At 43.6% G+C, this 24,571-nt stretch overlaps 1 protein-coding gene across 1 annotated transcript in view; it reads left to right on the top strand.

Annotated features, from left to right (window-relative positions):
- Nucleotides 1-724, top strand: part of TRIM44 (tripartite motif containing 44) — an 82,392-nt gene extending 81,668 nt beyond the window's left edge. Inside the window, exon 5 of the mRNA XM_079952633.1 lies at nucleotides 588-724. Coding sequence (XP_079808759.1) covers nucleotides 588-675 — 88 coding nt within the window. The 3' untranslated portion in view covers nucleotides 676-724. The remainder of the gene's footprint in view (nucleotides 1-587) is intronic.
- Nucleotides 725-24,571: the final 23,847 nt, after the last annotated feature.

The following is a 24,571-nucleotide window of genomic DNA, read 5'->3' as shown; positions in this document are numbered from 1 at the left end:
GATTTTAAAGAATCCTTTAACTTGATGGAATCCTTAAAACTAGTGGGACTGAGCTATGTGATAATAGCATAAAAAAAACTTTGTGTGATGCACAGCCAAGGCAAGGCACTAGAAGATGAGTGAATCCTTTAATCACTGCAGAACAGCTGCCAGCTCTTGGTCTAACTTGGGAGGCTAGTAGTATTTAAGACAAGGGATGTTTTCTTTTTAGCAATAGCAGTAAGCAGCCGTATTCCTCCCTCACTGAGGCTGTGGAAGTTGTAGAAGAACAGTGAATGCAACTACTGAAAGCACCATCTTTGCTGGGTTGGAATATGGTGCATGTGTGTTCCTGGAGCTAAGCATTGCTTAGCCATTTAATGGCCATCACCATGCCTTTGACGGGAAGTTCTTGATGTCATTTTGAATATACCTTACATCAGCCTAACTCTATGAGCTAGGTATTCATACTTCTGGTGTGAATGTGTGGACACCATAGGCCTTGACATCACATGCAGTAATAATCCCTTTTCCTACTGTAATTCACAGGTTTAAAGGCAAGTCTGAAAACTTCTCTGTTTATTCTCCTTCCCCCCCCCCCCATTTAGGGCTGACTCTCTCCCTTCACCAAGTCCTCCCCAAAGGAATAGGCGATACAGTGATGACGATCCTTCGCCTGCCAATGGACCCTGTTGAATCAGCAAAGGTTGTTGAGCTTCTGAGGACATGTGCAGGTATTTTTTTTTATCTAGCAGCTACAACTTTATAATACAGGCACACAATGTGTGGTGCGGTCCTGGTAAGTGTTAGAGATATGGTTTGAGTAGTAGGAGGTCAGAATTCATATCTCGCTGAGCCAAGAAGCTTTCTGTGGGTTGCCTTGAGCAAGTCATAATCTCTCTGCCTAATCTAATCCACAAGATCATTAGGATAAATTGAGACAAGAACATGTTGTGATCTGTCCTGTGGCCAGGAAAACAAGTCTTTAAAAAGTCAAAGTAATGTGTTTGATGCTTCCATAATGTTAGGGAAATATCTCAGAGATATTTTTGGGGTCACATCAGCTGAGAAACAGGAGAACTGACCAGTTCACAGGCAACCAAAGAGATGAGAAAATCCCCAAAGTTGTAAAGGTCTTTTATTATGTTTGCTGTTGTAGAGCAACAGAACCAATGTGTTTCACGGCCAGAGAACATTATGGGATCAAATCAGGAAGGTGATGAATTGGATTGAAATTGAGTTAATTGAACTTACTTACCATTGAAATCAATTGGACTAAAGTTGTTTCTAACTTGTCCCATAAGGAATCTACTTTTATATCTCAAAATGTCTAACCAATTAGAGCTGATGCAGTGATAGTCTTTTCAGATCTGTTAGGAAAAAGTACTCCATTTTTATCTACTTGTGATTGAGACATGTTGAGAGTGTTTATTAATAAGTAATAATATTAATTGTTGTTGTTGTTTAGTCATTTAGTCGTGTCCAACTCTTTGTGACCCCATGGACCAGAGAACCCCAGGCACTCCTGTCTTCCACTGCCTCCTGCAGTTTGGTCAAACTCATGTTGGTAGCTTCGAGAACACTGTCCAACCATCTCATCCTCTGTCATCCCCTTCTCCTTGTGCCCTCATATTATCCCTGCCAAGAAAACTCCATGGATAATATTAATAGTAGTAGTAATAATATTTGCATTCTTTTATGCAATGGAGTTGCCTTCTGCTATGACATGCAAGCACGGCTTACCTGCGGCAGACTTTATTTTTTATAACCTCTCCTCCAGTCTCTTGTCTTGAAAGCAGTGAAGCTTGTTAGTTGCTTAGGGCACTTGAGAATCTGACTGACAGGATCTAATCTACTAAGGGAAACTGTCATGTGCGAAGGATCCCAAAATAATGCAAGAATTGGGACCAGAGTCCATCCCTCCCTTGAAACCTGAGATTTGGGACATTTAAGTGGCATGCCTCATATCTTTTACCTCTTAAGATTTTGTTCATGCCTGAAATTTTTGCTACACTACTTTCTGGGCAGTTCTTTAAAATACCCCTTTTCTGTCCATTTTTAAAACAGCAGAAGCGTATCTTCATGCTGCTGAAAGTATTTGTTTACCTTTTCACCCCTGCGTATATTCACCGACGCTGTCTGTGCCTCAATAACACTAATGGCTTTTTGTTTTTCGCAATAAAGTTGATTCATGTCCTGGGAAAAAAGCAGCCAAGCCTAGCCTATCAGTAATATTTTAAAACCTCTTGGGATTTTTCACCCCCACACGCGGCAGTCAAAAGTGAAAGGGAACAATAAAGCTTTGCTTTGGGTTTAATTCCAGGGGAGGCTGTGGATGCTGTTCAAACTCTAGGAGGCTTTTTTTTTTCCTGCGGAGAAGGCTTCACAAAAGACACTTTGTTCCCTTTCGGGACAGATGCCACCAGCCAGTAGAGCGCATTTCTTAATTATTTCTCCAGGGTCGCACCGTTTCCCAATTGCTCACAAAACACTTTCATATAGATATGCTTGGAATGGCAGAAGGGGTGGAGATCAGCTCTGAGGATTTGCTTTTTATGCATGGTGTGGCTCGCCTTGTCTCATCTCCACCAACTCGGATCTTGTTTCCTAGAAACCTTTGCTTGGCCTAAATTTATGGGACTGTTTTTATTAGGTTTCTCATCCCTCTCCCTCCCAACATCCACAATCTGCTTTGACTTTCCTGCTGTGCTTCTTTCTGATTGAGACTAAGACCAAGTGCTCCAAAAACAAAAAAATAAATTATATACTCCCAGTTTTCCAGACTAGGGTTGAAGGTGCTGAGCTTCTGCATTGTGAAGAACACAGTGAGGTGCTTAGTGACGGTCCAATGATATTGAGACAAGACATCTTGGATTAGGGGAAGAAGGGAGAATCCACAATGCAGAGAAGATCTATCTAAGCCTGCCTGCGTTTACTCCAATGTTGTGATGCCTCTGCTTCCGCCACGGAATTAATGATTAAATCTTTATTCAGCAAATCTAGGAATAGATCCTGATCGTCGCTAACTAAAATGAAAATTGACTCTTTTCTGCAACAGCATTTAAAAGAGGGTATTATTTTCCTGACTTCAGCAAGCCATCAAAATAAATAATAGCCTTTCAAACTTGCTGCTTAGGTCCTTGCTAGATAGCTCAATACAATGTGGCCATTGCAAAGTAGGAAGTGGGCAAATGCAAAGCTGTAGCAAGGGCTTTTTAGAAGCATGCATTGGGCAGAATCAGATGGAAAGTGGAAATCACATGAAACATCAAGGCATTTGTATAGAAGTCAAAACAATATCCTTTAAATCCCATGGGGTTATGTTGCAGTTGCCGGTTAGCTGGGTTGGTTAGAGCGTGGTGCTTATAACACCAAGGTCACTGGTTCAATCCCCAAATGGGCTAGTTGCATATTCCTGCGTTGCAGAGGGTTGTACAGTCATACCTTGGATCTCGAACACCTTGCAAGTTGAACGTTTTGGCTCCCGAACGCCGCAAACCCGGAAGCCAATCGGAAGCTGCGGCTTGGTTTCTGAATGTTTTGGAAGTTGAATGGACTTCCGGAACGGATTCCGTTCGACTTCCGAGGTACCACTGTATTAGATGATGCTCACAGTCCTTTCCAACCCTACAGTTCTAGTCTAATAATTATGTCCAGCATGCAGATATTGGAGACGTGTAGCAAATTCAGATTGCCAGAAGTTGTGGATAGCTGTGTCTCTGCCTCATAATGATGAGCTGAAGGAATAACCGGTGTTCTTTTGGACCAAAGAAAGAACATTGACCTCTGAGTTATGTCCAAAAATAACGCTTGAATATGTAGGTGTAACTCTTAAGTAAAAAAATCTATCCTAGTTCAGAACTTGCTGGCAGGAGTTGGTATTGGCACACCCTGAATCCAACATCCTTTTAGGAAATGTTACATAGTCCCAGCAGGGAAAGCCCCCAAACCTTCGTTGAGCCATGGGTGGGAAAGACTAATGGGGAGTAGTGTCACAGAAACCTTACATGGTTGTTATCTGTGTTTTTACCTGCTCTGTGAATAGATGGAACGTCTCTGTATCTAGAACTGACAGCCCTGCCCTTGCAGGAAGCAGGAGGCTGACTTAAAATTTAACAAGCTCTTTGTGTCAATCATCTCAGGAGCATCCTTCAGAACACAGAGGTTTTGAAAACCCGTTTTTCATGGAGCTACCCATGGGTTAAAATTTAATCTCTGTCAAAGACATCTGCTGGGCTGAGAATGCTGTCTTCTTTCTTTAAAGGGGTTAGGAAGGATAGAACCACAATGTAATACGCATTATTTAGCTTGCAGTGGGGACCTGCTAGACCCTAGCATGTTCCAACTGCATGTTCAACTTATTTCTGTTTCTCTTAAGTCATTTTTGGTCCAGGGTTTTGGCTAGTGATCAGACTGAAAGATCTAAGTAAGATAAGAAGGTGATGTGTGTGCGTGTATTTAAGTCTCAGGGGAGGTAGATTTTATAGGTTGGTTATTGTAAGAGAAGACACTCTTGTCAGGAGTTTTAAATATAGTGTCGAAGAGGCAGAAAGGCAAGATGCTCAGAAGTCAAATGCTCTACTTCGGCACAATTTCTCCTTTAGAGTACGTGAATATACTTGCACACCATTCGCATGGACTCTGCACATTTTTGACAGAGGACATAATGCTGTATCTTTACCCTCTAAGGAAGCTCCAAATAACCAAACCCACTGTCTTTTTTTAAGCAGTGGTTATAACTTACAGTTAATATGGTATGCAGCAAAATATTCCCTTTATCACACACCACAGATGGTGAGTGAATTGTCATAAAGGCAACCAACAAGGCTTGTGTCAAGGATGATGTACTGGTACAGACAGCTACTGTAAATAACAACACCTGTGGAAACAATAAATTTACAAATGGTTTGTAACCCAGTAACATCATAGTAGCCACAAAACACTCGCAGTGGAATATATCCTGGGTCTGTCGGATGATATTTGGTCATCCTCCTCCTCTAGCCCAGCTCCTCGAGCAGAGCAACCACCACAAGTTATGAAATGACTGCTTTTCTGCAGAATTTAATAGTACTAAGTTGCCAAGAAACACATGGTTTGAATTCTGGTTTCTCTCCTGAATCCATAAAGGTAAAGGTACCCCTGCCCGTACGGGCCAGTCTTGACAGACTCTGGGGTTGTGCGCCCATCTCACTTAAGAGGCCAGGGGCCAGCGCTGTCCTGAGACACTTCCGGGTCACGTGGCCAGCGTGACATCGCTGCTCTGGCAAGCCAGAGCCGCACACGGAAACGCCGTTTACCTTCCCGCTGGTAAGCGGTCCCTATTTATCTACTTGCACCCGGAGGTGCTTTCGAACTGCTAGGTTGGCAGGCGCTGGGACCGAGCAGCGGGAGCGCACCCCGCCGCAGGGATTCGAACCGCCGACCTTTCGATCGGCAAGCCCTAGGCGCTGAGGCTTTAACCCACAGCGCCACCTGCATCCCTGAATCCATAGAACCTACTAAGTCCCATCAGCACCAGCCGGCAGCATGGCTGGTGGCCAGGCATGTTGGGAGTTCTAGTCCAGCATCTGAAGGTTCACCACAGGTTCCCCATCCCTGTCAGAGTACTTAAACTCGCGACTTTCCTAGAATTCACACCATGCTTTCCTATTTCCCTTTTACCCACAGGAATTTTCCCTTGCAGAGGATGGTCCTACATTGAAAACTCCTGCGGTGAAGAAGTCCTTGGAAGATGATCTGAATCTTTGCCAGAAACAACAGTCGCCTTCTGCTTTTACAGTATGCTTCTCCTGCCTCTGAGACAACCTGTCTCTTCTCCCAGACACATCCTTTGCAAGCACACTTCTTTTCACGCCTAATGATTTATTCAATCATCAATCACCTTATTTCTACGGGTTGACAAACAATCTTCTCGAAGACAAGACTGAAAACGTGGTGCTTACGATGAATATAAAATGCCATCACAGTAAAAAGTGGAAATAACATGCTCATATTTTCATTTTAGTTGCAAGGTCCTCGACTAGGTTTCAGTCATTCAGTGCAGCTAAGATGGGGGGAAATAAAAGTTTGCTTTTTAAAAATTAGGCTTTCAATATATATTTGAGAATAAAATTTTAATTAACTGTAAAATATGCTTTTGCTATAAATAACCTTTGGAACAGTGTCATTTTATTTTTAGTACATATATGAGCCTAATGCATCAGACACAAGCTACAGACCTTTAGCATCAACTCTCATTATGGGTTTCTGTGAGATTTTGAAAACCTGAAAAACTACAGTGTGGGATGACCAATATATTAAACTTCACAATTCTTTTTAAAGGACTTTTTATTTGCCTTCCTGCTTCTGACCTTGAAGTGTCATCATGTCTGTTTTGATAATTTGTTCCTCAAGCTTTTCTGTATACAATTAATAGGAGTTTTACCTGCTGATGTGTACCTATATATCAACCCAAGTGGTTTGAGCAGCTTTTCTAGTAAACTGGAAAGAATTGTTATTGCTCTAGGCAAGTAGGAATAATTATAATGTATGCTGTAGTGTGAATGATGATAATAAAGTGGCAAAACAAGAATCATCTGTGAATGCACACCATATTAGATCTTGAGATGTCCTTCCATTTCAGTCAGGCTGTTTGCTAGAAGCAGACTGCAGTTGCAGACCCTAGAGGGGCACCTCTAGCTTCTTAAAAGCCTCAAGGGCATAGGCCCATGATGTTAATTTGCATATGCTAATTTAAACAGAGGTCTCTGAGCAAATTAAGATGATTGGCGGCTGGGGTCTCGCCAGCACTGCGCCCTTTGCAACATACACAGCTGTCCTGTAGGTGAAGTAAAATTTCAAAATTTGAAGGTGGTACATCGTGGTGTTTGGAACTGGCACTGATTATGGGAAGGACCATAGCAGAGCACATCCTTCACAAGCTGAAGGTCCCAGCTCTGAATGGCATCTCCAGGTAAGGCTGGCAGAAACCCCTGTCTGAAAACCTTGGACAGCTTCTGCCCGTCAGCATAGACCACGCTAGGTGGACCAGTGCTCTGGATTCTCATAAGGCAGCTTCCTATGTTGTTTTGATTACTTCCAATTTGTTTAAGTCTCCTTGAGTGGACTTTCTACCCTGAAAGGTGGCCTAAAAATATTCTTAAAATTATCATGGAACTTGAGAGCAATAAACTTGTGAGCCTTATGAGGGAAAGGTGGAAGCAAATGTTTTTCCACATAGGAAATGTTTGAGGAAGCTGCATAATTGATTATTTAGAGAAAGGATTTGGGAGTGTTGTGGTATTTTTTTAAGGAACTATCAAGGAAGTGCAAGAATGGTGGTTTCTAATTATAGCAAGTTAGACATCTCAAGTTAATGCTTTCAAACTAGAACAGAGGCTCAGTGAAGAAAGATGCCCCCCAGAAAAAGTTCAGATCTTCTTCAGAAGACTACGAAGGTGGACATATCTGAAAGGACTCATTGGCCAGCATCCATGCAGCGGTGGTTGTGGAAAGTGGTGTGCTGGTGTCCTGAGTGCTGCTATCATCGAGTAACAAGGGGAGAGAGGGACTGTTTGGCTACAAGTGCTGCAAGCAGATAGCAGAGCTGCAAAGTGGAGAAAGCATCCCATAAAGTCCAGTGTAGACGGATGACATCAGCACACCTTGAAACCTCCTCATGCATTGTTCTGTGAACTTACCTTCACAATGCAGCCTTGGCCTCCCCCCCCCCGCCCTCCCCCCCACTGCCTGTTACAAAAATGCCTTTTTCAGGATCTGTTTTTATTTTTTATTTTTGTTGATATTATACATACTCCCTCTGGCATACTAAAGGCAGGTAAGCTGAAAGTGATATGGAAGCAATGGTTTAAATGTACATTTCCAGGTAATTAGCCCAATGTCCTTTGCTATGGAAATCACTTGGTGAGATGCCAGTACATTTTGAAATGACCGTCCCTGGCCCAAACCAATTACCCCTGCCTTATCAATGAGGCTGACACTTGGAAGTGATAAACTCTGCAAGTCCAGACTCTTTAATGTTTTAAGGAAACACAGCTGGGAAATCTCTTTAGCACAGTAAGTGAAGGCTTGCACTGACTTGCACTGAAGTTAGCATCTTAAATTGGTTCAGTTCCTAGAAGCCAGCTCCCATGGGGCTAAGATATATATCCCCTTTTCCTGGGATCTTTTGTGGGTGGGGCAGGAATGGTTTGGTTTTTGTTTTTGCTTATAGATGCTGTCAGAATTCCAAGCAGAAATTTTTGTCCATCTGATTGCTAAAATATGTAATTCAGACTGACTGTCTGTCTGGCATATAACAACCCCATTGTAAGGCCTGTCTATAGAAGTTAGCTTTTTGTTTCTTTTCTACTGTTTCTAGTGTCTTCCATACACACTTGCCTGTGTTATGTTATGATTTGCCTGTATCTCTCCATTATCAATAAAAACAATTTTCTCCATTTGCTGCGTTCTAGATTGAGCTGAACTAGCACCTTTCTCAAACCCATGAGCATGCCTAGCTGTTTGGCAACATTTCGGACATAGAATTGTATGGTTGGAAGGGATGTGATAGGAGTCTGTAAAGGGAGGAAGGACCCCGGTACTGAGAGAGACAGTCTGATTTTATGCATATGTGTGCTAGGCTACCCTCCTTTCTACTTTGGAGGGCTTTGGGAGGAATCAGAAAATTTCATTAGAAGGCTGGTAGTAACACAGAACTGGGTAGCTCAGGGGCATGAAATGTGGGGACACAAAACATCTTGGGGAAAAGAGTGATTTCCCATGACAGGCATATTCTCTGCTTAGGCCCCACTTGTTAGGGCACAGTTTCCCCCCTTTCTACTACAACCCATCAGTTTGCCTTTCTCTATTTGCTGATAACCCTATGGAATTCTTGGAAAATTTAGAGGAAGTGTCACTGTGCTGTAGATAGAACGGGACAGAGATATACAATGGAGGGAGGCAAATTATACTGAGAGTCTTTCCAGGCAATTATTTTCCCCTCTCACATAAGAAATGTGTAGTTCCAGGTTCCAGGCATACTTTTATCAACATAGTGCTTCTGTTGCAGGGATAATACTGCATCCCCCCCATCCCTTATCACTTAGAATTTGGTTGTGAGCATTTGGAAGGAATATAATGAGTAAGAAAAGATAGGCACATCAGTCGCTTTTGAGGTGTTAATCATGCAAAATGGGATCTGTGTGGGATCTGGGCGGCTTCCAAAAAAATATTAAAATACTATAATACATCAAACATGAAAAGCTTCCCTAAACAGGGCTGCCTTCAGATGTCTTCTAAAAGTGGCAATGTGTCAACATGTTGAGCCTGGGCATCTGAGAAAGGGAAGCCTATGCACAGATCATTCTGGGTTGAGAGTTTGTGTGGAATACTCTGCACTTGGGCTTCCTCTTCTCACCCCTCCATTCATCACACATTGGAAAGAGTGGGGTGAAGAAGCCACTTGACACACCATGTCATGGACAGGGGTCAGCTTCGCCTGCTGAACAGCAACCTGAAGGGGGAGAAGGCGGAGCGACTCCACCTGCAGCTGATCAGACTTCAAGGACACAGGAAAAGGCAACAATGAGAACCAGCTGGTTTCAGCCGCCTTAAGCAGAGAGCAGTCAGATGATGGAAAAATGCTTGTAGTTCCTGGCCTTACCTTGCTTCCTGCTCATCTTGACCCCTGGATCATCTGACCACATGGTTTGCTGTTTCCTTGACTTTAGGACTGGACCTTTACTTCGAATGCTGACTTTGTCTCCAGGCAGGTACACCTCAGAGTCTCTTCTGGTTGGCCTCCCACTCCACTGAACTCTGCACGTCATTTCTCTGCAATGAGACTACAACACACCATACATTTCAATGCATGAATCATGTGACTATCACATGATTGGGCAGACCTTTCTTGGCCCAGAAGTGCAGGAGATGAATCTGATGGTTTTTCATGCCAATAGTTCTCCAGCGGCATCTGAAAAACATCATCAATTTTATATAATGATTGACAACTATATTTGAGATTCTTATTTTCCTCAGACACATAAAAGGATGCAATAAGTGCTTTGTATGAAAACAGACAATAAGAGATGCCAGTAATTCTGAAAAAATAAAATTACAACTTCAAAACAAAACTAAAATATAGGCAAACACCCCCTCTCCGCTGTCTTCCCAAAAGAAAGATTTCAGTGGCTACTAGCCATAAAGACTATGCTCTATGTCTGTTGAAGGCAATATGCCTCTGAAAGCCAGCAGGAAGAAATGGCAGGAGGGGAGAGTAATGTTGTGCTTAGCTCCTTCTTTTGGACTTACTATATGCATCTGTTTGGCCACTGTGCAGGATGCTCTTACGTTCCTCTGAAGCCTCCCATTTGTCTCTTGCTTTTTCTCGAAGAGTCCCTCTCTCACAACTTTCCAAGATGTTCATATGGGCCACTCTTCCGACATTCATTCAGTGTTGTACATTGGATGGAAAAGCTCTCTCCAGCATCTGTTTCAGCACATACCTCTAGGTATGCTAGCTTGTCAGTTGTATAACTGCACAAAGAAGTAAAGTCAGTTGCTTACCTATAACTTTCTAGGCACAGGTAAGCAATTGGTTGTTTTCAGTGGCTTTTGTGGTCACCTGCTGTATCAGTAAAGCACAGGTGTGCTTATTCAGCTCTTTTCACCCAGAGAGAGCAACAAAGACCAAGAATGTTTGCAGAGAAATGGTATTCCCAGGTGAAGTTGTTCGCTGGAATTGGGAGTGGGAGTTTAGAGTATTAAATGAAAATGATGTTAAGCTTTCTGCAACTGGACGTAACAGGCTAGTTGTCATAGCGCTTGCAGTGGAAATTACCATACTGAACCATTAATGTCACCCAGCCACTTTCGTCACCTCAGTTATTAGCAATATATATTAGCCACACACTGCTTAATGCCAGCATAGACTTCTAAGTGGTTTCCAAAGTATAAAAACCAGTTAGGCAAACATAAAAATGTAAACATCCATAATTAAAATGCACAATAAATCCAATTTTAAAAATTTAAATATAAACATATATAATTAAAATACATAATAAAACAATCCCATTAAAACAACACAGCAATTCTACAATTAAATACACGGGGCTCCTAGAATTCTGCCAGTGACCACCTTTCTTACAACACAGAATGTTCCATAAATTGTGGCTTGGCATACAGATTCCTAAAGTCTTGTATGCCCATCATTCAACAATATTTGGGTGTGTATTTTTAGGAGGCAGACAGTGGTATTGCAAAGTCCGCTGCAGCTACATGCTACTACCCTTGGATAGAGAAGAGCAAGGGCAGCATTAAGGAATAAATCCAGGGGTTTTTAATCATCTGAAAAGGCTTTCTTGTCTATCACAGATACGATGCTGAAGACATGCTCTGAAGGAGGTGATAAAATGTTTATTGGATATAGGAGGCTTTTGGCTACACAAGGGCTTTCCGGTGTAAATTGCCTTTCGTTGAGCCGATGGTTATTCTCAGTAAGAAGCTTCTGTTTGGTCTTGTTGGCATGGCAAACCCCCGCACCGTTTGCCCAGGGTCCTCTTTTAGCACATTATCAGTTTCCTTTCATGCCTGGGCTGAGTGACACCTCTTCCTCATTTTTGGCTCAGTAAAAATGACACGGAATTCAGTTCTGGCTTTCTAAGCAAAGAATCCAGTGGCAGAGCTCCCTAAGCAAAAGGGCAGCTCCAAACCCTCTGCAGTGTGTCCGAGCCACTGCCAACACTCCCAGCAGACGCTCTCATTTAAAACGACAGATCAAATAGTGCAAATGCCTTTTGCCCCTGAGATGGGATGCTGTCTGCCTGCATATAAAATATTAAATTCAGTATCAATTATAAGAACGTTGAGCTGCAAAAAAAGAAATGAAATGCATTCTGTAAGTGAAGACTCTAGGCCAGAAAAAAATGATTTAAAATGGGGTGGTGGTGTTTTTTTAAAAAAGAAAGCAGCCTTTTAGTTTGTTTTTAACTGCTCTTAATTATTGAAATAAGATGTTGACAAATAAATCCTTGAGAGATAATGAGGATACTAATGAGAAGTAGCAACATAAATATGTTCATAAAATATATATTGAAAAGTAACAAAGGCAAGGGAATTTGATCCGGAAAATTAGCCTCCTTTCAAAGAGCCAGCTAATTAAGTAAGAAAAAATAAAGCATAGGACTAGATGACACATGGTTCAATATTAATAGCTACTGCTGAAAGCTTCAACCATGTCCATGCCAGTCTGAAACTGGTTTCCAGTGAACAGAAATGGGTTGCGTAACTTCTGGTCTGAAACCAGTTCAATATTTTCTTCTAACGTCAGATCCAACAGCAAAGTAAAGCAGTTCTAGGCAGTTGTGTGTCACTAGGACACGTGTAAATGGGGAGTTGCCTGTATTCGTTTTGCGAGGAGGTGAGGTGAGAAGAAATATTTCCAGCACTTAAAGGGGTAAGAACATAAGCCTGCTGGATCAGGCCAAAGGACCAAAAAGTCCAGCATCCTGTTCTCATAACAGCCAACCAGACACATGTGAGAAGCCTGTAAGGTGGACAGGAGCACAGCAGCACTCTGTGTCCCTGTGATTCCCAGCAACTGGAACTGAGAGGCTTCCTGGCTCTGACCATGGAGATAAAGCACAGCCATTGTGGCTATAGCAAAAGACAAGTGTGCATTTATTTCTGTGCCTTCTTCCCCTGTCTCCCCATTTCCTATCTATAGATTAAACAACCCATGCTGAATATTATTTTGGACTTTTCTACTCATGGGTGTATGCATACTGTATATAGCTCCAGGAGTTCAAGTAAGATGGTGAGCACCAGGTGCTTCAACAATAATATTAATATTCAAAACGGTTTCTTAACCAATATTAAGCCTAAATTCCCCCGGGGGAACTGCTTAATAAAAGTCAGGATCTTTGTGCCGAAGGCAGCACATGACAGAATGGGGTGAGGAGGGGCGAGGGGAGGAGAGCCCAGCCCCAATATTCATTCACAACTTCACAAATCACGGTTTATGGCGCCTCAAATAGTTGTCCAAACGAGGCACTCAGTGCAGTCATTAATTTCCACCCCCTTAATTGAAGTTTGCGTCCTTCGCATTACATTATCCAAACTGTAGTGGCTTCATTCTGGAAACATAAAATATTTATACAGGGGGGAAATAGCCTAGCTGCTATTTGTTTTAAGAACTGCAGCGTCCAGGGTGACTTTCAGGGAACCACGCAATATGAATAACTTCTCACGTAGATGCAAAACTCAACCGATGCAGACGGAGAATAGATTGTAACTTGAATCTCCTGAGGAATGCTCTGCGAGGAAGGCAAGTGTGTGCTTGCTTCACCCCCTCTCTCAAGTGTTCAAGCTAAACGACTCCTGTGTCAGTTCCTGTGCTACTGTAATGGGTTTCAGATGAGCCCCATGAGCTCTCTCTGTTCTGGAAGTTAATATTACATTACCAACCTATTGCTGAGACACATGGTTGAAATTATTATCAAAGCACACTCGCCATCTCCAATGATGACGGGCTGTTTGCACATTGGCTTTATCACTTAATAACAGCAACATCAATTGATGCCTTGCATATGGGAATGGGCCATTGCAGAGATAACACACATATGACCTTACATAATGCTTTTTGGTGGCATTCGGTTTATGAACCAAGCCAGGAAGAAGAAGAGTTTGGATTTGATATCCCGCCTTTCACTCCCTTTAAGGAGTCTCAAAGCGGCTAACATTCTCCTTTCCCTTCCTTCTCCAAAACAAACACTCTGTGAGGTGAGTGGGGCTGAGAGACTTCAAAGAAGTGTGACTAGCCCAAGATCACCCAGCAGCTGCATGTGGAGGAGCGGGGATGCGAACCCGGTTCACCAGATTACGAGTCTATCACTCTTAACCTCTATACCACAACACTACACCACACAGGAGAGACAATGGCCCCCACCATATTTGAGAGATCTACAGGCATTCATTGTTTCCCCCCCCCCCACAATTTTCTTGAGTCCAGGCAATGCTTAATTTTATCCCCCATGTATATCCGATTAGTAAAGCCTCAGGTTTCTGGTGTGCTACATGACAACTCACATTGGGTTTTTGCCCTGTCTGAAAAGTCCCATTGCTTGATATGCAAGATCTGCAAAGAATCCAGCATTGCACAGGTTCCTCCATCAATTGTGGTGCTCTTGCAGAAGGGTAGAGCCAGGAGATGGGATCTTACAGCTCTGGAGGTCCTCCTTGCCCTTTTGGGACCCATGCTGAATGCTTTTGACCAGGGGAAAGAGAAGAAGAGGGCTGAATCACAGAATCATAGAGTTGGAAAGGGAGCCAAGGGTCATATAGTCCAACCCCCTGCAATACTGAGTGGTTACCATTTTAAAGGTTCTAATATGGGCCAAACAGAAGTACTTTTTATTCTGTTAGCTGATGATGGTAACTCTGCAGTTGCAGCCCCATATTTCTGAAACACCATCATGTAACCATCAATGGGTATATTAAAAAGAAGTCAAGATTTTTCTCTCTAAAAGCAAGCAAGCAAGCAAGCAAAGGAAATAATGTATTGGGAAATTTAGCTTTGTAATAACGTTCAGCAATTGTGTGGGGACCATCTCGGCTATGCGAGTGCTCAGCTTTTTATTAAATGTCAGTTTCCTGTTCCCTTTAGGAGTTTGCTCTCAGAAGCAACTCAGAGTTGCAAGAGGGACTTTGGGCATATTTCAAATAAAACCATATTTAATCACTGAATTATTCAGATTTTTCTTTTTAAAAAGTTTCACGCTGATACAAGTTTTCAAGTGAAAACTGCACTTCAAAATTAGAACCCCTACAATAATCTGTAACTGGGGAGATCCCAGGCTGAAAATCATCCTAATGCTTTTGGAATCGTTTCCAGACTCTTCTTCCTGTCTTCTGCTGTCCAGAACACCTGATGAAACTTGGAAAGAGGACATTCGTTAAACGCAGCGCAGTGGAAATGTGCGGGGTTTCTGCTTAATGCATTTTTATCAGTTTAAACCCTGCCCTATTCCTCATGATTGCTACAGCAGCTTTTCATAAACTGTTTGAGTACCACATTGGTCCACGAGCGAAAGAATTACATTGTTTCCATTTTGTTCTGAGGCCATGCTGTGCAAGCGCTGATGTATTATTTAGATTGAGCTGAATTATGTTTTGATTTGACAGGGACTGCGCTGCTCAGAGGAATCCTGAAGAGGCCTTTATCAGGAAAGCAGAAAACAGCCTCCCTTGTAATGATTCATAGCTTAATAAAAAAAGGGAGGGAGGCTGTTGCTACATAGACTACAAAGATAGGAGTTTATGTAGTATGTGGTGGGGCTTACAAGGGAATTGAGAGGCACTCTTCAGATCCTGGGATAACAATATGTCTTGGTCCAGCTTTGCTTGCTTCCCTTCCTTTGTGCACTGGTTTTCTTCCCAAAAGAGGAGATGTTGCCATCAAATGAGAGAAGCTCCTCTGAAGTGTTGCTGGTTTGAAAAGGTGGACCAGAAAGCTACCTGTAGTGGCATGACAGATATGTCTCTGGAGTTCTCAGGGCCTCACACCAGAGAGTAAAGGAGAGCCATAGTAAGCAGAGCCCTTTGCAGACAGCCTGGAGAGATACTCGGATTTGTTGCTTTGGCTAATGGCAGTAGGGAAGAGGCAGCAGCTTAAAGCCTACTAGTCAGTGTAAGCCTGAGGGCAGTTTTCAATGCGAACACGGGCCCCATCAACGATTCCAGGAGCTTGGAGAGGCCTTCCATGCCATAGTGACTCAAAAGGTAAAAGAATGAAGCAAGAATATGAAACTTGATGCTATTTAAGGTACTACCCGATCACTGCTTCACCACAGAAATGAGAGCCCATTGTTAAGCACAGGAGCCTTGGCAGAGAGTTTTGGAGATGATGTAGCAACTGTCAGGGAACCACGTGAACACTGCCTTGGGCTCAATGGTTTCTCTAAAAATGGGATATAAATGTAAGTAAATAAATAAGAGTTTTCCCTTTTAAAGTAGAGATGGCAATCAATATCTGAGATCTGAGCAAAGACTAAATGACTGGGATAACTTAGTCGGTAGAACACCAGACTCTTAATCTCAGGGTTGTGAGTCTGAGCCCCATTGGGAAAAAGATTCCTATGGTGCCTTCCAACTCTACAACTCTGTGATCCTTGATAGAAAACATAAGAACCACAGTACTGCCTTATACTTCTCTTGCTTCAGCAAAATGTTCTTACATGTTCTTATGTGAATGTTTTTTAAGTCTCAGGAGTGTCGGCAGGAAGATAGGCACACGCAGCTCAGTTACTGACCATTTATCTTTTTTAACATCCCGGAAAGCAAGGTATTTCTGCAAATCTTTCTGTTCCAGTTTTTGGCAAGCCTACCCCTGTTCTTGAGTTCTAGTGTTTCAGGAAGGATGAAGATATGAACTCCCAATGAATCTACAAAAGCCACAAATCAAACCGTAACAAATCACAGCAGAGCAGAGTGATATATTCTCATTACTCACCTTGGGGTGACGTGAAGAGTCAAACACTTTGAAAGGTCAGAAGCTTCATTTGTAGCCATGAGATCTGTTCACTAGTTGTGCACCTTTCGTTCTTCAACCTGTCAACTCTGAAACTGTGGTGCATGATTGGAGCAAGGAAAAAAATATGCCCTTCTCCTCTAGCAGGGATTTATATACTACCTCTGTGAACTTTTGGGTCTGTAGCGCAACATCCTGTAGGGAGCATGTTCTTTTGCAACCGTGCAGAAAGCCACTCCTAAGAAAAAATGTGACTCTATTGTTAGCTTCTTCCCAGAAAGCTGAGCATACATGATGCTTTTAATTCTGCATAACTTAAGTTTTTGTGGCAGGGTTTCAGTGCGACCTGGCCTGCATCCACTAACAAAAATCAGTGACAGAACTGGCACACTCTTAACAGCCATATTAAATATTTTTATATATCTGCAGAAATTCACCCCGTACCTCTGCCAAAGGACTATACTGAATCACTTTGGCTCGTTGAAAATGATGCGATGGAAGGCAAGCATCTCTGCTTCCTGCAGCCTTAGAATCAATTCTAGCAGCCAGCTTTGGGAAGAGTGATTTGACAATATGAAGCCAAGGATACACTGTACACATAGCACCTCTTTTATTCCATCAGTAGACTTGGATTTGGGCTGGAGAAACCATTGAAACACAGACATTTGCATGAGCATCCCTATCCATTGCTTTGTCAGCAGGCTGGACTAGGAAAGTCCTGTCCCCTGCCAACACATGAGCTTTAATGATACATAAATAGCCAGATGCTAGAGGTGGTCATCACTGCAGTTTGGCCAAATATCTAATGGGATGCTACAGCAGGGTGGGAAATTTGTGGACCTCCAGATGTTATTAGGCTTCTGTCATCCCTGAACCTCAGCTATGCTGGCTGCGGCTGATGTGAACTGGAATCCAGGATCATTTGGAGTCCCACAAGTTAGTCATCCCTACTTTCAAAGATTTGTGCCTGTGGAACAGCTACCAAGAACAATGGATAAAGATGAAAAATGAATGTGCGTGTGAGAGAGAGTTTTCTGGTGATATGAAAATACTCAGTTGCTAACTGCTATTAGTAGAACATTAGGTAACCCAGATGGTAAATACGTTGCATGGAATTCAGTGTCAAACTGATACAATCATTCTATTAGCACCATCTTTTCTGCTTTCCAGATGGAATTATCTCCCCTTTCCTTCCATCCATGCACTGTTCAAGGTGGGCAGGTGGGTGTTTTCAGACCCTCCAGAGTGAATTTTGAGGAGGTGGGGGCATGCAGGAGGAGGAGTGGGCATAAGTCCTGTTGTGCTAGTAGGAGTCCTTGCTGGCTTCTCCCAGCGCACCAGGTGAGTTGAATCTGGCCCATCATTATTAAATAAAAGCAAATGAGAATTTAATCATTCCTTATGGATTCTGGTGAACTAAAGGTAAAGGTAAAGGTACCCCTGCCCGTACAGGCCAGTCGTGTCCGACTCTAGGGTTGTGTGCTCATCTCACTTAAGAGGCCGGGAGCCAGCGCCGTCCGAAGACATTTCCGGGTCACGTGGCCAGCGTGATGAAGCTGCTCTGGCGAGCCAGCACCAGCACAGTACACGGAAACGCCGTTTACCTTCCCGCTATAAAGCGGTCCCTATTTATCTACTTGCACTTAAGGGTGCTTTCGAACTGCTAGGTGGGCAGGAGCTGGGACCGAAAGACGGGAGCTCACCCCGCCACGGGGATTCGAACCGCCGACCATACGATCGGCAAGTCCTAGGCACCGAGGTTTTACCCACAGCGCCACCCGCGTCTGGTGAACTATCTCTTTGCAAATGGCACATGAGCCACCTCATCTGTTCTTAGCAGAAAATTCCCCATCAATGATGGGATTGAAAAACAACAACTTATCAACTGCTATTAAAGAGCACTATCAGTGTTGTTAGCGGTTTGGAGACTAAGCTGTTAGGGGACTAAGCTGTTAATCAGAAATTCACCTCTACCACAAACTGACTAGGTGACTAGCACTCTTCCTCCAAGACAATATATGTGAACTATTTTAACATTATACCATATGCTAGTATACTTGTGTGCACACAACATGGGGAGTAGCCCAAAATGACAATGAAGAAAGAGAGGAAATATATGCTGGGAGCAGAAGGAGGTTATAGGAAAGGCAACAAGAGCACCATACTGCCTCAACTTAGAATCAGATAATTGTAGGGTTGGAAGGGACCCAGTGGATCATCTAATCCAACCCCCACAATGCAGGAACCACAGCTCTTGTGAACTTCTAGTGCTGTTTCAGCCAAGTCCAAGGAATAATGGGAATGTTGTACAACAGGGATGTGGAGTTAGAAACTGAGATATGAAAGCTAGGAGCTAAGTGGCACCTTAAACATAAGTTATGGGTGCAACAATGGAATGCCTAGGTGCACTTTTTTTAATAACAAGAATACAAAGCTGAAAATGAATGAACTGCAGCTAAAATATTATGTTCATTTTTCACATGGTCTAGTCTTTCCCCTGATCTCACGGAGTGCACAAAATCTCACCAGAAACCAGTGCCAATGTTGGTGTCGCTTCTCTGCCAGAGATGGAGGCGGGAGGAAGGGGGCGGTAGCTGGGTGGAGTGGCACTTCCTGTTTTATCCCAAGTGGTAAAACAGGATGTGCTGCCCTTGTGTAGGGTTGTTGTACTGAAGATGGGAAGGGGGGACAATGACCTTGTAAGCCACCCTGGACCCCTTAGTGGAAAACTGGGGTAGAAATGTAATAAATAAAGCTGAATAAGCATATGCTTAAGTTTTCTCAGTTGAACTCACTGGGACTCACTAACATGGTCAGCTGCTGTCTATTGTCCCAGTAATGTCTTAGTCCTGGGAAACCACATAACAAGTGGCTCATAAACTACCCATCCAAACTCGACAGTCTCCTCTCTACTGAAAGGTAAGATGTGATGCTGGATCAGGGGAAAGCATAAATCCTTCTGTGGAAATGAGCAGTGCACTGCTACTCTAGCTGGGAGGAATATTTCTTCCCAGCGCCAGCTGGTGATCAGTTTATTCCCTCAAATCATGTGGATTGATGGACCTTGTCATCTTATCCTAGTCTCTGGAACTGCAAATGCAATCCTGGTTCATATGAAAGGACAGGCCTTGTTTAAAACTTCCTGAGTCTTTTGCCTCCTGCAGGATTTGATGCATGTAAATTCCAGAGGCTCTAGAAATCAACCCCAAGTGGTGGTGATGGTTTGGGGTGGGGTGGGGGGAGCCTGTCTTAGGATCCTCATTTGGGGATAAACTAGGTAAGATGCTGGAGACCTGGGATCGGGTTCTCTCTACTTTAGATATGTATGGAACTAATTAGCAGGCCCTACATGGCTACTTTGAAGATCAGGGATGTGGTGCTTGGGAAAGAAGCTACACTCTCCTCAGTTAAACCTCTCCTCTTGAAACTGCTTTTAACTCTGCAGTGGGGAAAACACTGAGGTGTGTGTGTGGTACCTGAATGTTTTCTCTGTGAAGCTAATAGCATCTTTCAGGTGGCTGTTGTAACAATCTAGATTAAAGAAGTCACCACAAGCTACAAAATCAAGTGGGTGTGAGTCAAAAGTGTGGCCTTGCAACCCCATTGTATTATTAGCTTTCCATCTGAGTTTGAAGAGGGCTCCAGTCATGTAACACCTTTTTGCATTTTGTCTGCATATATGTGTATATTTAAAATAAAGTCAGTTGCATAGATAAGGGGGAAGTGATACTTAGTGGATTGACCATCTTGGTAGCCCCCACAACATAACTGAGTTCTGCAACAAATTTCAGCAGGAAGTAGGGAATGCCATCTGTGAGGCTCTGAGCTAAAACAGTCAAGAATTCAGCTTCTCTGCTTGCAGGTTATAACCAGTCTTACTGAAGCCAGTTTTCGTACAGTGGTACCTCGGGTTAAGTACTTAATTCGTTCCAGAGGTCCATTCTTAACCTGAAACTGTTCTTAACCTGAGGCACCACTTTAGCTAATGGGGCCTCCTGCTGCCGCTGCACCGCCAAAGCATGATTTCTGTTCTCATCCTGAAGCAAAGTTCTTAACCTGAGGTAATATTTCTGGGTTAGCGGAGTCTGTAAACTGAAGTGTCTGTAACCTGAAGCGTCTGTAACCTGAGGTACCACTGTACTTGATTTGCTCTCTTTTTTTCCTGTGGGTCATCAAGGGGGGTGGTGATGCTGTTAAGAGCTGTGGGAGAAGCATTCAAACTTCCCCTCCCGCCCCTTCTGATAACTGTAAATCCTACAAAGTTTTCACTCTGTCTGCCAAGAGTTTTATCAGGAATTTGCCACATACTTTTGCACACTCTATCTAGCCATGGAAACAAGAAACTGAATGTGTGTGTGCAGTGCTTTTTTTCTGGGGGGATGCAGGGGGGCGCATACCCCTAAACATTTTGTGAATCTAAGTTTGGCCTCATTGAGGGGCAGTATTTCAATATGAGTAGGAAAATGAGAGAACAACTAAACATAATTTTTTTTGGGGGGGGGGGAAGCACTGTGTGTGTGTTTAAATGGAATCTAAAATGTTCTGTTTTATGAACTCTGAGCTCGGTACTATATTCCGTGGCCGTGCAGAAATGGATAATGTGTGCAACCTTGCCACAGAAAGAAGACAGAAAAGAAGTGACCAAGTAGCATGAGGGAGGGATGGAGAAAACTCTGTTCAGGCCTCAAAACATGGCATGTGGTGCCAGCTGAACATGAGCTCTCTCTAGGACAGGGTTGTTTGACTCGAACTTCCATCAGTCCCAGCAGAATGGCCAGTGGCCAGGGATGATGGGAGCCAAAGTCCAACAACATCGGAAAGATAATAGGTTAGCCCCCCCCCCCCCGCACTAGGCAGGGAGTGAGGGTTGCTGCGGGCAACTGCTTAGAAACCAGAGGAAGTTAATAAGTGCTATGTGATCACTTGGCAAGCTGCTGAACTGCGTCATCCTGCCAAGTGGTAAAGACAATAGCCTTGTGCAGGCATTACCAGCAGGGAGGCAAACACACTGGGTATGTGGAGGGGAGGAAGCAGGGACAAATGCACGAGCTCCATCCCTCTTTCTGTCACCTTCCAGCTTGTGGGAAGTGCCCGTGTGAAGCAAGGAGCCATTTTGTATAGGAAAGTGCCTTATACTGTGTCCCCCTAGCTCAGCGTAGTCTACACTGACTGGCAGCTACTCCTTGGAGGCTTCAAACATGGGGGGGCTCTGCTTTCCTGGCCCTGCCTGGAGTTGCCATTGATTGAACCAGGGACCTTCTGCATGCAAAGCAGCTGTTCTACCCCTGAGCTGCAGCCCTTCCCCAACCATGGATCCTCCCCAGGTATTTTAGAGTTCTAGAAGGTGCGAGATGCAGCCCCTGCTACAAAAACGTTCCTTGCTTCATACAGCCATGCACCACTAACTGGAAGGCAACCAAAACAGTGACAGAGCAAGGGCTCTCATCCCACTGCCCGCCTCTTATAGGAATCTAAGGAACTTGGAGACTTGCATGATTTTCCAAGGGGCTCGTCCACACTTCTTCTTGTCCCATACATAGAAACCATGGGTTTGAGCAGCTTTCTGCTTGCTCTGCGCTTTCTAGGCAGTGTCCAAGCAGTGTTGCCTTTACCCGGCCGCTTTCCCCCAGGAGATGCCCTCTTTAGTGCTAAATTGGAACAAATGGCATTCTGTGGCAAACCTGACTGCTGTTTGTTCCGATTCAGCAGGAGACAATGCATTTTCCCTGGGGGGAAGTGGCAGGCCTAAACAGAGTTTGGAATAGGCCCAAGGTGACCAACTGGGTTACTTGGAAATGGTGGTAAAGTGCCCCATTGTCTCCATTCACCTTCACAGAAGCCTATAAACCTCTTTGCTTAACAAATTTATTTCCTTATATGAAGCCAGTGATGCCTTGAAGAAGTCGGGCTGGCAACACGTCCCTCAGAAGCAGTTTCTCTCATTGTCATGGCACCTGTGTGGTGGCAGCTACTACAATAGCGAGGGAAGCCACATCTGCTCAACTTTGTGACTCTGGCTGTGCGCGGTTCAAAGGACAAGCAGTCCTACTGGAAGTCAAGATGAACAGCGAGAGGCTTGGCCAAGCCTGTATACCACGTGCTCCACTTTCCACTTGCTTCACCTGGAGCACAAGCCATTGTAAAATGTCTCTGAAAGCTTAAACCGCTCTTTCCATCTGGCTAAGTAACTACGAGAAGGAAGCTGGACCACTTCACTGGGCCTTGGATGACAAAGTGGCTCTTCAATTTATCTTGCCTGTACAATATTTGATTTGCTATCCAGCCCCTGCTTGACATTTATTAATGTTTTCTTCCACTTGTGCCGTCCTGCAAGCTTTAGGTGAGTGTTTCTTTTCAGGGCATTCAATTTATTTTTCTGCACAAAGTTTCTATTAAACATAACCTCTCTAACAGCAGGCGGGATTACGTCGTAATAGGATCCTGTAATAGCATAAACAGTCGCAAAGACGAGAGGATGAAAACTGGCTCAAGCACATTTGCTTCCTAGGATCTGAATTCCAAGACACAATCCAAACAGGGACCAAGAGGAAGTCTATAAATTCTGGGGGCTTTAGTGTTGAGGCCTGTTATGCAAAGTCAAGTCCAAGTGGGGAACAAATTCAGTGCATATTGCTTGCAAAAAGGAGATGCTGCAAACCATATTAAAATCCAGAGAGGAAGGGGCCTGCCTTTCCCAAAGATGAGCATTCCCTGGAAATTTCAGAGGACTTATGCATTTGGAAATGACAGACAGAGTAATGGATAGATGACAAAATGACAGGTGCTGAAGCACTGCACTGAATCATGATGTTTTGCTTTCCCAGGCAGTCTTTTCAGAGGGCCAACCTTCCCTTTAAGACTTCTGGTTTCATTTCATTTCATTTACATTTCATTTTGGTTTCATTTACAGGTGTGCATTTAGAACAAGAGTGGGAAACCAGTGGCCTCTCATTCTCATTGGCTGTGGCCAGCATGGTCAGGGATGGTGCGATTTGTGGTCAAACAACATGGAGAAGGGCCACAGATTCCCTATCCCTGATTTAGTGGGATTGGAAACATAGAAAGATGTGTGTGTGTTTGTCTTTTGTGAAGAAAGGAGCACTTTGGCAAGTGCAGCGTAACCTGCAGATGTGAGAAATGCTGAATCTACTGATATCTTCTCTTCCACATGTTAAAGGTACAGGACCATTGGGTCCTTTTTGCACTGGCCTAGCCTAGTCCTAGATGTTGAGTGCAGTCAAAAGGACCACAAACTCATGAAAGTCTTTGCAGAGATCTGGCAAGATGGCTAAGCTGCAGACAACTGAAAAGACAAAGGCACACAGTGAGGACATTCATGGGCCTCATCATATGGTGTAAAAATGATGTGGTTGTTGCTGGATGCCCACCATGTGTCATCATATTCCAGTGGAACCCATCGTGTGACATTCATTTCCCCTTTAATCATTAGTGTTCACTAGGGTGACACTAGGTTGTTGCCAGATTGCAAACCAGAAAATATGGGTGCACTTTTAAATTCCTAAGCAGAGTGAGAGTCAAAATAACCAACCACAACCACAACCTTTTTGCTTCCAGTTGACCTGTTTGTTTTTCAGTGGTGGTCTTTCTCCTCCTAACACAGCAGAGAAACTTATCTGCTGTTGCATGCAGGAGAATAGAGTAGATCAGAAGAGCTCCTCCTTTTTCTCCTGCTTCATCAAGGAGTTTTGGGGCACACACCAGTTCTGCGAAGCAGTCCTCAGCTTATCTGACCTCAATTCACATTTTAGCTTGTTCATGTGAAGAGTTCCTGAAGTTAACTTGCTTCCACTTAAGAATGTAGAATCCAAATTCCTAACCGAGTCTTTGGAACCCGGCAACCAGCCCTTAGTGATTGCAATGCAGCTTATTATTGTTTCAAGGATTAGAAGGCAAACTCCCCCCCCCCCTACTCTGGTGAGGAGAGAGCTGTGGAATGCTGTCTGGGGCCATCTCAGGCAAACAAAGATCTCCCCAGACCAGGTGCTTAATGCCTCATGGATTCAGTTAACCACTTGCATGCTTCCATTACAGGCCATTTTTAAACTACTGTGTCTAAATAGAACTCTC

The sequence above is a fragment of the Podarcis cretensis genome (assembly GCF_951804945.1).
Source record: "Podarcis cretensis genome assembly, chromosome: 1".
NCBI classification, from domain to species: Eukaryota; Metazoa; Chordata; class Lepidosauria; order Squamata; family Lacertidae; genus Podarcis; species Podarcis cretensis.
This window is presented reverse-complemented; position numbering and strand designations above follow the sequence as displayed.